Source organism: Schistocerca piceifrons, chromosome 6, assembly GCF_021461385.2.
Source record: "Schistocerca piceifrons isolate TAMUIC-IGC-003096 chromosome 6, iqSchPice1.1, whole genome shotgun sequence".
Classification (NCBI taxonomy): domain Eukaryota; kingdom Metazoa; phylum Arthropoda; class Insecta; order Orthoptera; family Acrididae; genus Schistocerca; species Schistocerca piceifrons.
The window spans coordinates 389,863,838-389,878,113 of record NC_060143.1 but is presented as its reverse complement, the minus strand read 5'-3'; the positions used below and the strand labels follow the sequence as shown (position 1 = coordinate 389,878,113).

General features: G+C 36.5%; 1 protein-coding gene across 1 annotated transcript in view; it reads left to right on the top strand.

Annotated features, from left to right (window-relative positions):
• The first annotated feature begins 603 nt into the window (after nt 1-603).
• The window catches only part of LOC124802896 (succinate dehydrogenase [ubiquinone] iron-sulfur subunit, mitochondrial), a 35,775-nt gene continuing 22,102 nt past the window's right edge, over nt 604-14,276 (top strand). The window contains exons 1-3 of the mRNA XM_047263958.1: nt 604-757; nt 1,826-1,992; nt 3,426-3,569. Of these exons, the coding sequence (XP_047119914.1) occupies nt 707-757; nt 1,826-1,992; nt 3,426-3,569 (362 nt within the window). The 5' untranslated portion in view covers nt 604-706. The remainder of the gene's footprint in view (nt 758-1,825; nt 1,993-3,425; nt 3,570-14,276) is intronic.

Sequence of the window (14,276 nt, the reverse complement as noted above, 5' to 3'; positions counted from 1 at the left end):
TCTACTAATAGAGAACATGACTTACTTTTCCCTATCCCATTCAGGTGCAGGGCATGTGTAGTGTATCCCCACCTATCAATAGCATTTACTGGAACAACACTTATTTGAGATTTCGCCGGTGTCTGGAGCATCCTGTTCAGCTCAGTGTTAACATGCCTTATGGCAGTGTTTACCAAGGGCTGATCATGGTGCTGAAAGACCTTCACAAATCCCACATTTGTGTGTTCAGTTTCTGCTCCTATTTTATCCAGGTCACTACTAATACTGTATCTTGGATTCGTTGATACATGTCTAAAATTTTATGTCGTTAATATATTGCTTCCGGTGCTCCAAAATGCTGCACAATCATGCGAACACAACTATCAGTACCTGTAGTTCGTTATTTTCAATTCAAAAGAATTAATTTTTTTTTTCGAAAAAGCCCTAGTGTGGCTGTTGGGCCCGTGACAGCGCCGGGGCCGTAGTATAACTGTGAGCATCTGCTGCTTGGATATACCGTCTTTGCTTATGAGTTCTGTCTGAGTAGCTCAGTCGTGTTGTCCGCTAAAAGAGAATGGCCAGTTTCTAGTTTAACCTGGTTTGAGTGCCTGCTATTTTCATTTTTATTTTTTTCTGAACTGTGAAACGTTGAGTTGGCAATAGTGTACCGAAAGACTTCGTTCACGTCAAAGTATTATCTCTGGAAGTAATAGCTGCGCGATTCGGAATGGCAGGTGAAGCGACAATTATGCGGCTATGCAGAGGAACTTTTGGGAATGTAAGTTGACCTGTAATAATTCTGATTATATGGTGTCACTCCGAGAATCGGCCTGACTAAATGACGTTAAAAACTACGCTTCTAATGCATGACTTTTTATAACAGTTACGCGATAGTATTATGTAACCCACTACTTTCTTAAGGTGATTTGGTATTTAAATGGCAAACACTGAGAAATGCATTGTTAGCAGGCACTTGATTTGGCATTAGATTCATATTATCAGAAATAATTAATAGGCTTATGATTTGGCATTAGATTCATCTTATTTTAAATAACAATTACGCATAAGCAGTAACAGTTCTTCGTATTTTTGACAGTGAGAGAGAGAAAAATAAAAATACTCTTATATATATATATATATATATATATATATATATATATATATATATGACGATATGCTGTAGCTCTAAGGTCATCCATCACTAGTTTGCGTGCTTGATGCGAAAGACAGATGTTGGTAATAACGGGTCAAGAGGAATAGGCAATACGAGTCGTCGGAGTTGATCAGCGGTGTATTGTTAATGGCTTACCTGTGTATATTCACAGTATTACTGTCAGCCAGCGAAGCCAACGATTGTGGGAAGAAAAAAAAAATCTTGTTGTGGTGACAGATAGCTCTGTTGGCCTCAGATCTAGGTTAGGTTGGAAGGTGACAGCACTTGTCGGTTGCGAGTTGGCGGAAATAATAATAATAATAATAATAATAATAATAATCATGGTTATGGTGACAGACATAGGATTGCCTGAGGTTTGCATCAGGTTAGATAGAACACAGTTAGCTCCAGAGCTAACCTGTTTGAAAAAATAGTCACCGATATCATGTTACAGTCACCATGTTTTTTACACCATTTGTTCCTTGTGTCCTATGTCATTGGTCAGAGCCGACGAGACGTATTGAATATTTCTGTTTATTCAGAATAACCTCTTGTATAGTGTGTAGAGTGATATTATCAGCTCAGTCATTAAAGAGTTCAATGTTGTTAGTTCCTAATCTGAGTGTTGGCACTTAAGTTATGTAAGTAATGAACTTCGATAGATGATGTCATAAGCCCTTTGATCTGTTGTAGGTACGGAGGCTTCATAGTGCCACAAAGCAGCAAGCAGCAGCAGCAGCTGCTGTTGCTGCAGAGACTAAGGTGCAACCAAGGATCAAAAAATTTTTAGTGTATCGATGGAATCCTGATAAGCCCACAGAAAAACCTACAATGCAAGAATATGATGTGGATCTCAACACGTAAGAACAAATTCGGCATTACCCATTGGTCTTCGTTTTGAGGCACAGTGAGTTATGGGGTGTATACAATTGACGTGTCCGGAAAAATGGGCTAACAGTCAAGTACAAAAACTGAAGAGATAGGCCTAAGTGTTGCCATCTGTTGCTGGATGAGGGAACTATAAAAATTAGCTTGGTCTCGTGACTAAATATCACTTAGGGGTGAGACTGTCAATTTTAGTAGTTCCTGTACCTAGAAACTGATTGCAACACTTATATCTAAGGTTTTACATTTGAGGGTTAACCCATTTTTCCATCCATGTCTTCAGTTGGTTGTTTATAATTGGCAAGTTCAGGGACTAGAGAATTAATATATAATTTTAAATAGTAGTAATAAATAACACACAGGATAACAGAAAATGTTATTTGATCCCCATAATGTAATTACAGCAAATATGGTAGACCTATATTCCACTTGGCATTGGATGATGTAATGCTCCGAGAGCAGAAGTTCTATTTTTTTATTTTATTGTATGTCATGGTTTTGATGTTGAATCATAAATAAATAAATAATAGCTGAGGAAACAATTGACCACATCTTGAACTGCTGCAAAGTGATCACCAAGACTGACTATAAGCAGTGGCACGAAAGATCTACTGGAGCTTGCTTATGACAAAAGTATGATCTTCCGGTGGCAAAGAACTGGTGGGTCCATAATCTAGAAAACATTGCCGAAAACAAAAAGGTCAAATTACTACGGGACTTTCGACGGGTCGGCTTTTGGTACACAATATACCAGACATTACAATTATGGAGAACAAGAAAGTGTGGAGCATTGATATCACACGAAATAACAGAAATGATGAGAAAAGAGTTAAATAACTTACAAAGATAAAAGAACTTCAAAATTGAACTGTAGCTACTGTGGTGTAAACCAGTGTAAGTGCTCCCAGTGGCTGTCAGTGGTCAGGAACAAAAGAGCTTAGTAACCACTTGAAAATCATTGGCATTCACAGTCAACTGCATTATAAAAAGTCACTTTACTGGGATCTCCACATGTTGCCCACCAATACACCATGCGATCCTAGACCTTTGGGAGGTGTCAGCCTAAAAAAAAAAAAATCAGGTCCAGCATAGTTACCTCTTTTTATTGTTCTCATAATAATAACTCAAAGCAACACATTGTTTCGTAACTTGTCATGTTTTGTGTGTATTTCACATATGCTCTGGGGAATATTAGCAATCCTTTGAAGTAAACTGAGTTGTCTAGAGATAATGAGATGACAGAAGGAAATACTGACCCAGTGAATGCTTAAAGCACATGCTCACAAAAATTGTAAAGCAAAATAAGAATACAAATAAATAAAACAATCCATATTTAACATTCTATTTACTAGTTCTATCGCTAAGTTATGTTTTTCATACTATGCCCTTTTTGGAATTTTAATTTCAGGTGTGGTCCGATGGTGCTGGATGGTCTAATAAAAATAAAAAATGACATTGACCCAACATTGACATTCAGGAGATCATGCCGGGAAGGCATATGTGGATCCTGTGCAATGAACATTGGAGGTGTCAACACACTGGCGTGTATCAGGTGCCTAAATTGAAAATGATTTTTCTGCTTATTTGTGGTCACCGTGGATCAAGGCTTTTGCAACTAGTCATCATGAGGACGAAATTTTGTATAAATGTGGCGTGAAGTTTCATTACAAAAGGAATTTCTAGATTGACTTATTTTACACATGATACTATTGCCTATGGCATAGTCCATATCAATTCAGGCAGGCTAGGAAAAAAAAATTACCTTCATAGTCTCAGATGTTATTGAATTTAGCATATGTTACATTAAAGGACTAAGTAAGGAACACACTTTTTTCCAAAAAAATTTCTGCTCAAAGATAAAGCCCTCCAAAGATGACACTGCACATGCCATTTTGAAAATGCATATTTTGGAAAAAATTTTAAAATGGGAAATACGGAAGCGTCCGATCCCACCCGTCTGCTTTGACCCATGACGTCACAAATATGGCGGAAACAAAAACAAACACACACACTTTCCACAAGAAGCCTAATGACACTAACGGGACTAGTGCGGGAAATGGGGTGTTTTGGGTGGGGGGCAAACTAAATATAAACAAATTTAGGCGCCTTGCGTAGCCACAACGTGTAAGTGAAGACAGCCATGTATGAATACCCACCCACCTCCCCAGGGGTCATAACCCCTGCAACCCGTAGAAGATAAAGATGCTTCAGTATCTGATTAGTGTTTTTTGTCTTTTTTAAAAAGAAATCTCACGGGATAGAACGAACAGATCAGAAAAATAAATATAATAAACTAAAACAGAAATTTGAGGAAACAGATAATTAAAATAAGTAATAAGTGTTTTTAAATTTAAAAAAAAAAAAAAAAAAAACCTCACGAGATAGAACGAACAGATCAGAAAAGTAAATAAAATAAGATAAAACAGAACTGGAGACAGCCACACTCAAACCAAACTCCGCACTGTCATGACATCACACACGACAACACCCTTACGTCACGGGTCAAAGCCGACGCGTGGGATCGGACGCTTCTGTCGACCCTTAAAATGTTGTTTCTCTGACACAGTTCTAGTTTTTTTTTTGGGGGGGGGGGGACTTCTTTTATTCGAAAGGTAATTGCTTTATGATTACAAAGAAATCCTCCATTTGGACTTACCTGTCAAAGTTCTTTTACTATAGCATTCTGAACTTTTTACAATTTATGGAAAACATTTTTTTTTTTTTTTCAAAAATGCCAATCCGTAAATTTTTTTTTTCTGTTGATTAGTTTCATATAGTTCTACATTCCCTGAAAAGGAGAGCTTCCGCTTTCCTAAGCTGAACATAACAATTGAACTTTTTACCATGCATAAAACCAGTTTTATCATCACATAACAGGTTCATAAAAATCAAAGCCTAGCCTTATTTAACATAGCTTTAGTTTTGAAAGATGAGGAAGAGACTCATTTTTCAAGCATTTTAAATGGTTCCAAATGTATGGGCAAGGTCCAAAGACTTAAAGGTTTCAATTTATACAACTTCTGTGCACTCTGTTTAGCCAGTCAATTAACTAAAAATATATTCCACTGCTTCAGCATCTTCCTTTGATATAAAGTGATGCCTTCGTGTTGAACCAATAGGAACTGGAGCACTTAAAATCTTCAAACCATTGTGAACAGGAAGTGAGCACTGATGGCATTGCTGCTGTCCTTCAACTGAAAACCTATATCCAGCAGTTGGTCCATATGGTAGATGAAGTTCACTACAATATCATTTAAGTCATAACTAGTGTCTATAATCTCTGCAATCCACCAGTCACACACACACACATGCCACAAACATCCCTCTTCTCAGGTTGTGAATCTGAATATTATCCTGCTGTCTCTGAGATGTTGACTGAACTAACAAAATTTCTTCTTTCTTCCTCTTTAAAGTGCATGCAATATGAGGTTCTCCCATTACGTTGAGTCCAAAAATTTGTCTTCTGAATTTCATTCACAAGAGTAGTTTGTTTGGACCATTCTTCTTTCTTCCGCTCACGGAATTCTTCGATTTCCTCTTTGGACAAAAGAATGAGGGCTCTGGATGTGTAAGATTTTACGACTCTCATAAAATTCTCAGCATTCTCAATCGCAGCTGTATTTGGTCTAGAAATATTATATTTTGTAGCATGATGTTTAATTAGGCTCCTACACCATCACAAGGCCTATTCCTGTGACCAGTATCACTGTATATCCAGTCATTTGGCGCAAGTGACTTACTCAATTCAGACAGCTGTTAAAAATTTTTAAAATGACTAGGAGCACCATCAGAAATAATGATCTTCTCTGCCCGTTTACAGTTGAAGAATTTTGCGCATTGCTAGTAAAGCATGTGCCGAGTCATGTCCTGTATGATCACTTATAACTACAACACTTGTGGTCTTGTTTGAAAATATGTCCCACCTGTAAAAATTGAAACCTGGTCATTACTTCAATGATATCCTTGTACTTCATGTGGGAGAATGCAAAATCACAGTGAAGCACTAAATATAGTTCTTCAGCTTGTACACACCCTTTCACTTCTGCAAAGTGTTGTTGTAATTTCTTCAGATGCTGGTGTGTTACTGCTTTCACTGACCATTTACAAAGTTCATCAATGAAACTGTCAAAGGCATCAGTTTTCTTAATTGTTTATTTTCCTCCCATAGCATGTATGTAATTTCTGCAGTTATCTGCTACGTCTTCCAGGCCAATTGTCTGTAAAGACAGTCCTCCCTTTCCAAGGAAGTCACCACATTCTTGAAACAAACGAGTCTCTCGGTTTATGCCACAGACTACTAATGACTTCACATGCCCAAGCAAGGTGTTATGTCACATGCTCCAGTAAGTTCTTTGAAGTAAGTTCTTTGAAGATACCACTCAAAGTTCAAAATTCACACAATACACACATAAACAGACATCTCGAGGTGGGTGTGCAACTACCCACTTAGGTTGTAGTGAATAAAATTTTGATATTCCAGTATGTGAAGTTGTATAATTGCTCTTACAAATTGCAAAATTTTCTTTAATACTGCGAGTTGTGTACCTATTCACTTTCACAACTTTTTGACCTTCGGCTGTTACAGTTATAAGGTCTTCTTTATTGGCGCTCTGGCAAGAACTGTTCTATATATCTTCCAGATAAAATGACTGCGCTATTTGAACTTGAGTTGCTTCTACAGGATGACCATAATAGGGATCTGGTCTTCCAAAAACTTTTTACAGACCTCCCATTTCTTGATTTGTCCACCATGTACTTTGATACTGACGGAATGTGGTCCAAAATTGTTTTCTTGGAAAATATCTTTGGGATAATAGGTAAAACTTACAACTTTTCACTAAAGGGTGCACAGTATTACAGCTGAATTGGTATTTGTGAAAAATTCCTCGCAATAGGTGCAAGAATGCTTTGCTTCATTTTCTTGTGAAGGTGGAATTTCTTCTTTGAAGAGTGTGGTCCGTTTTGCTGTAGTGTATTCATCCAGAGCTTTAGTAATTTCTCTGCACTTTCTTGATGCTTAGACTTTAGGACTCAACTTCACTGACCACGGTTTCTTAACAGGACTAACACCTATCTCTGTAGTGGAGTGATTCAGGGTATTTAACTCTCCTTCTGTTGATGCAAAATCTACATCATCTGCAGCATGTGAGGCTTCACCTTGTACAGATACTATCATTGTTGTTATTCTGTCAATATTAAGAACACAAAAAATGATCATCACTCGTGTATGGGTATGCAAATAGTCAGCACACTTCACTCTCCTGTGGCCCCAGTCAGAAGACATTTCAAACTATCTTTTTCACAAAACATACTGCAACTGTGTCAGCTGGTGCATTCCTCACGAAAACACAGAACTCACTGGATGGTTTTAGATTTCTTAGAAGCCTCTTCAGTAAACAAATTAGCACTAAACAACTACAATACAGAAATCCGCAATGAACAACCATGACAAAGAAACTACAACAAAGTGTAATAAATATCTGCAACAATGAAATAGAAAAGAAATAACTGCAACAAAGACTATAGAAATAAACATTTTAACAAAGAAATTAGTAAGAAACAACTTCAGTGAAGACATACATTACCCTTGAAAGTTTTTAAAATAAAACCAGACCAACTTAAAAAGTGGAAGCTCTCCTTTACAGAGAATACAGTACTACATGGTATTTACCAACAGAAGAAAATCTAACTTTTATAGATTGGCATTTTTGGAAAAAAAAAAAAAAAAAAAATCTGTACATTATAAAAAAAATTCAAAAGGCGGCGGTAAAAGGATGCTGACAGATATGTCCAAATGGAGGATACCATTGTAATCATAAAGCAATTATCTTTCAAATAAAAAAAACTAGAACAAAATATCTAGAACTGTTACAAAGATACAGCATTTTAAAAGTTTTTCTGAAATTCGCATGTTCAAAATGGTGTTCGCAGTGTCGTCTTTGGAGGCCTGTATCTCGGGAGGAAAAAAAATATGTATTTCTTACTTACACTTGAATTTTAACGTGTTAAATTCAATAACATCAGAGATTATGAAGGTAACTCCCCCCCCCCCCCTCCCCCCCGAAGTGATACAGGTTATGCCCTATAATCAGTTGATGAACTAATTGCCTTATAGTTCACATCGGTGTGGAATGAAATGGTTACAGGCAACACAATAATGATATCAGAAATCTGTGCTGTTTTGAGTCATTCCTCGTTTAAGCAAGTTAATGCCCTTAACAGTAATTGCCAATAATTTTCATTCTTTCAAGAAAATTCCAAATATGGTATTTAATTTGGCTGTATCAGCACTCTGTTTAATGGTGGCTGACATGAGTGTAACTCCTAATAAAATGAGAATACAGTTAATTATTTGAATTTATGATTGTCATGTATTTGTTGTTCCTTGTGTGATTTAAGAGGCTCAGCTGTGTTCCTTAATGGGTAATTCTTGATTAAATTAAATCCTCCCCCCCTCCTTCCAACTTAACCCCTGTGTGATTTCCTTAATTACAGTTTCTGTAGATTCATTTTCATTTTAATCAAAGTAGTAAAGGGTACAGCAATCAGTTGCAAATAATGTGTATTGCTTATGCAAATTTTAGTCACTGTGTGACCAAGTTACAATAAGTTAACTTGCATCACCTTATTAAATATACACTTGTGTAAGCTTTAAATGTGAGCCAGTTGTAAAATAGGGTCATTTCATGCCAAAGAGACCAATATTAAAAAGTGTCCCCACTCTACCATCTCCAAATCTAATGAAGTTTTATGTGAAGGTTCTATATGGTGTTTGATGGTTATGTACCAATTCCAGTCAAGTATGTTCAGTGGTTGAATTTTTAGGGGCTCTTAAAGAGAGGCTACTTATTTTCGCATCATGTACGAAGGTGTGGATGTGCCAAGTTTACTAGACTTTTTTTAAAAAAGTTGTAGCACACATTTGGTCATTTGCTTTAACATACATTGACAGCTTTTTATGCAGAATCACACCACGGCAACAATTTGGGATTTAGCCACACCTAAACATAGCTAAAAGCCTCTAAAGTGTCTAAAAAAGTCGCCGTGCTTTTCTGAGAGCCAAGGTTTGACCGACCACTGCTACTTTTCATATGAACCAACTGTACCAAAACTTCAGAGGGTTCTTCCTACCTATGATATTTGTATGTGGATCTTATTTAATTAACATTGGCTGCCTAGAAGAAAAGATACCCTATTTACTCGAATCTAAGCCACAGTTTTTTTCCGGTTTTTGTAATCCAAACAACTGCCTGCAGCTTATCTGAAAAATGTTGGTAGGTGCCGCCACAACTAACTTCTGTCGTCAAATATAAGTAGCGCTACACAGGCATGCTTTGCAGGCACAAAGATAAATACTGGCGTCAAAACCTCTGCGTCAGTAAAAAAAAAAAAAAAAAAAAACCACACCCCGAGTTTCAACCACTGCATTTTCATACATTATCCAACGAAGTAAATACAAATTCCGTATATTGTACATCTTCGAATATAGCAGCAATTCAATGTACTACGAAAATCCGACTGGGAAGACTGTTTGGGATGTTTATCAATATGGCCAATTCTACGTTCTGAATTTTTTCCTACCTGTGAGAAGAGATGGTTACTAATAGGAACTTTTATGAATTGTGAATCACATGCCGTATTCCCTTCACCGTAAGAATAATACGAATATGAACATTTTGCCATGTATTCTTTCGTGTTTGCTGCTCTCTCATTTAAATCCTGTCTGCCTAATAAACTATGAAACTAGTGTGAGACAATAGCAAACACAGAAGAATATACATATCATGTCATGTTTATATTCGTATTATTCTTATGCCTAATGGTGATAGTCAGAAATGAAGCACGGCAATAGACTAGATCTTTTTAAATCTAAGATGACTCTAATTTCTGTGCAGAATGTAATGTACAAAAGAGACGTATGCAAAGATTTTCAAACGGAGAAAAATTTTAGCTAAACTCTCGTTCAGAACATCTTCTATCATTTGCAGTCTATTATTTGGTTCTTGTCTATCATTATCAAAGAAAGCAGCAGTGTAAGTAACAACAAATAGCAGTCTCTTGCCATTGTTTCGCTAATGAGATGCCGCGAGCGGCGACAGGTCGTAAACACACATTATCAGAATGTGACAAACAATGCACAACACAGTACAATAATGCATTTTAAGCTTAGAGTGACGTAAACACCTATAACAAAGAGAATGGCATTTATCAGATCAAAGAAAAATAAGCAATCGATTCAAACCAGACGAAGCACGTGAAAAAGGAAGGTTACCCGTATAAACACGGACGGAGCGCCTGACGCATAGCAATGGCTACCTGGTAAAGCTTAACTGCTAAGCTTAAGACTAGAACCAAACTACAGTAGCTGTATCGTCATTCATTCGACCTAAATTGTCTCTCATATTACAATGGACCAACTTTGTTTTGATTTGGAGGTGCACCCTAAAACTTTTCTCTCCCCTTGAATTTCGAGTCTCAAATTTCAGGTGCGGTTTAGATTCGGGAATTTTTTTTTTTTTTTTTTTCTTGACTTAGTCTCATTTTTCAGGTGCGTCTTAGATTCGAGTAAATACGGTATGCATCTGCAAAGTTGACCAAAATTTTCTACATGCAAATTTTAGGGAATTTTTGGGGGGCAATATCTCAACTGTCTCTTGTTCAATCCTCCTTTTATTACCAAAGCTGGAAAGAACATGCTTTAATTTCTGGACTTGCATATTGATGAGTAAGAATACCTATTGAAAAAGAGGGAGAATGGATTATCGGTGAATACGAAAAATTAACACAGTTTGAAGTTGTAGATAAAAAAATGTGTAATTGTAGTATCTTTTAGTAGTATAAGATTTGCCTGCTGTTTAGGGAATATAACTACTAATAAGTGTTTTTACATTATTTGACAGTATAGAATACAGATATAATAAAACCTCAGAAAATGCTCTTGAGATCATAAAATCTAGATGATCATAATGGAATGTTAAGTTGTTTAGACTGTTTTAACCCTACAATGTGTGGTGGTCCATATATGCATTGTCACTCAGTTTCTATTGACATTATAAAGCAATAATATTTTTTTAAGGCTCTGTCCTCGCAGCAGTGATACATTGCTGAAATACCACTTTCAATTGTTGCTTTCATTGCCAACTTTTACTATGTCAGTCTTCTGTGACGCGTAATCTTTGGTGTTGACAGTGTACAGTCTTAGTGTTGAGTATAGAGTATTTGAATACTCAATAATCACTGTTGTAGCTGAAGGTAAGCATTAAAACAATATGTTTTGATGGCCTAATTTGTATATTTTATATTCAAACAAGACCGAATCTTCCATGCTATTTTGGTGGATCAGATGGAGCTGATTGTCTTAAGTCATCACTATTCTACAAGTATTATGAAAAAAGTAAACTACAATCAGTTAAGAAAATGTCACCAAGTAGGTCTGGGCTTGACTTTACTGAAGATGCGCAAATTTGTCCCTACCATAATGCCTTGTTGATGACAAAATTTCAGTTCCTGCAGAAGCCTTGCTGCAGTCCATATGGTAAAGAAAAACGTGTAACTAAGAAGGCTTTAACAGCAGTGACCATTCCAGTGTCTGATAGATTGAAGTTACTGACAAATGTTTTTAAACCTGGTCAGAAAATTTGTACCAAATGTAGACAAGAAGTGGCCAAAAAAGAATCATCCCACCAGGATAAGCAGGAATCACCATCCACTGAAATCATGAATGTTGTTGATTCACTGATAATACTTCATTATCATCACCTGGAGAGTCACCATTAAAAGTTCAACGGATCAGCAAAAGGGATTCAATAGGATACATAAAGTGCAAAGTTTTGAACACCCATTACAAAGGTAATTGCCACAGCTGCTGGTGTGAGCCAAGTAGATATTGCTAAAATACAAACAGAAGAGTGCCAAAAATTTAAAGATATGGATATCTTAATTGAAGAACTTAAGCTGCAGGCTTCAAGAAATTGCAGTAAAGTTCAAAATTTAACCTTGGCCCCCAAATAGTTGGACTATTGAAAAAAACTGCTAAAGAATTTGCTGCTTTGACTAAAATAGAGCAGATGTCTAGGAAACTAAAGCTAGAAGATGGGATTTTGACAATACATGCAAACTGAAAAGGGAAAAGCTCAATGATGTAAAACAAAATGGCTTAACTTTTTTGGAGATGAGTTTTCTTGTTTATGCTCAGGCTAAAAGGATTGTGTTGCAGTAAAAATAAATAGGAAAAAGATTCACATGCATAAACATCTGCTCCTTTGAAAACTGAAAGAAATGTTCGTTGTTTATTGTAAACAATATGGAAAACAACTGAGCTTCTCAAAATTTTGAGAGTTCAGGCTGAAATGGCGTACTACAGTTGGTGCTTCTGGATCACATTCAATATGTGTATGTGCAATTCATTAAAATGTCAAATTAATATTGGCTTCAGAAACATCCATCCAAGATGACTATAAGGTTTTGAGAGAGAGAGAGAGAGAGAGAGAGAGAGAGAGAGGAGGGGGGGGGGGGAGACTGCATTCAGTTTGGAATCGAAAGATTGCATGCTGCAGTGTTGTGAGGAATGTTCAGGAAAAATACAAGTAGAGACTTTTCTCAGAGACACTTGTAGAGACTATGACCCTGAAGAAACAGTGCAATACCAACAATGTGTCCTTACTGACAGACACATATGGGAGACATGTCAGAGAACTGCTGAAGATTTCATGGGGACACTGATTCTGAAAATTACCACTTTAAAACGCAGTCACTTCGTGACAAATATTAAATTTCATACTGTAAGCAGCTGAAATGAAATCTTGCAGAAAATGAATTAATTTTGTTGATGTATTTTGCTGGGAATTATTCATTTGTTGTCGAAGATGCTGTGCAAGGATTTCATTGGGAGAATAGTCTGGCCACATTACATCCATTTGCTATCTATTTTGGTGGCAAAGAATCTCAGAGTATTAGCATTTGTATGATCAGTGACTGTCTCCGTCATCATACCATTGCTGTCCATGCCTTTCAAATAAAGTTAATAGCATATTTCACATGAACAAGATGATGTCCTCATGCACGCACATGGTTCTGTTCGTTCTCTCCACAGGCCAGCTACTAAAGACACCTGCTGGATTCATGAGCAACATATTTTCATGACTTTTGAAGCACAGTCACCATCATCATCTGGAAGACAACACAGTTTTCCTCAATCTGTCCTTTACAAAATTGTAGAACTAGTTAACCAAAAATGGAACTCTTTAGTGTTTTTGTTTTGCAAATTTGCTGTGTTGGGTATTATGTTTGTTTTATAGCAGTGTTAATGTTTGAAACTAATTTGTATACAAAAAAAACAATTGTGGGACTTAATGATCAAAATGTTTTACTTTTCAGTCTTCTTGAAGTGCTAAAATAAGAGCATTTGAAATGGATTCTTACCCATCAGTATGCTAGATCCATAAATTAAACAGTATGGCTTTGGAAGCTTAAGGCATGTTCTTTCAAGCTGTGGCAAGAAAAAGAGGATTGAAAAAGACACAGTTGAGATATTGTCCCCCAAAAATACCCCAAAGTTTGCACGTAGAAAATTTTGGCCTACTTTGTAGAGGCATATTGTTTCTTCTAGGCATCCAATGTTAGTTAAATTTGATTCATAAATAGACATAGGTAGGAATAACCCTCTGAAATTTCATTTGAAAAGCAGCAGTGGCCAGTCAAGTAGCACAACGAATTTTTTAGCCACCTTAGAAGCTTTTAGCTATATTTAGGTGTGGCTAAATCCCAAATTTTTGCCATGATGTGGTTAAACATAATAAGTTGTCTGTGTATATTAAAACAAGTGACCAAATGTGTGCTACAACTTTTAAAATAAAACCTAGTAAACTTGGCACATTTGCACCTTTGTATGTGATGCGAAGATGAGTAGCCTTTCTTTAAAAGCCCCTAAAAATTCAACAGTTGAAGATACTGAACATAAATTTGGTATATAAGCTTCAAAGACCTTATAGGACGTTCACACCAAATTTCATTAGATGTGGAGATGGTTGAGTGAGGACCCCTGGTCCCCTTGACATGGAATGACCCAGTACATACCAGTAAATGTAAGTGAAACATTAAAACCACATATATTCACATAGTTCCAACTGGAGTAATCATATTGGAGGTTGAGTGTACTGTGTGGTCACTGTTTACAGTACAACACAAATCTAATGTGCCTTCTTTAGATGTGTAATGCATTATCAGCATGTATTAACTGTATTTTACAATTTACATTTTT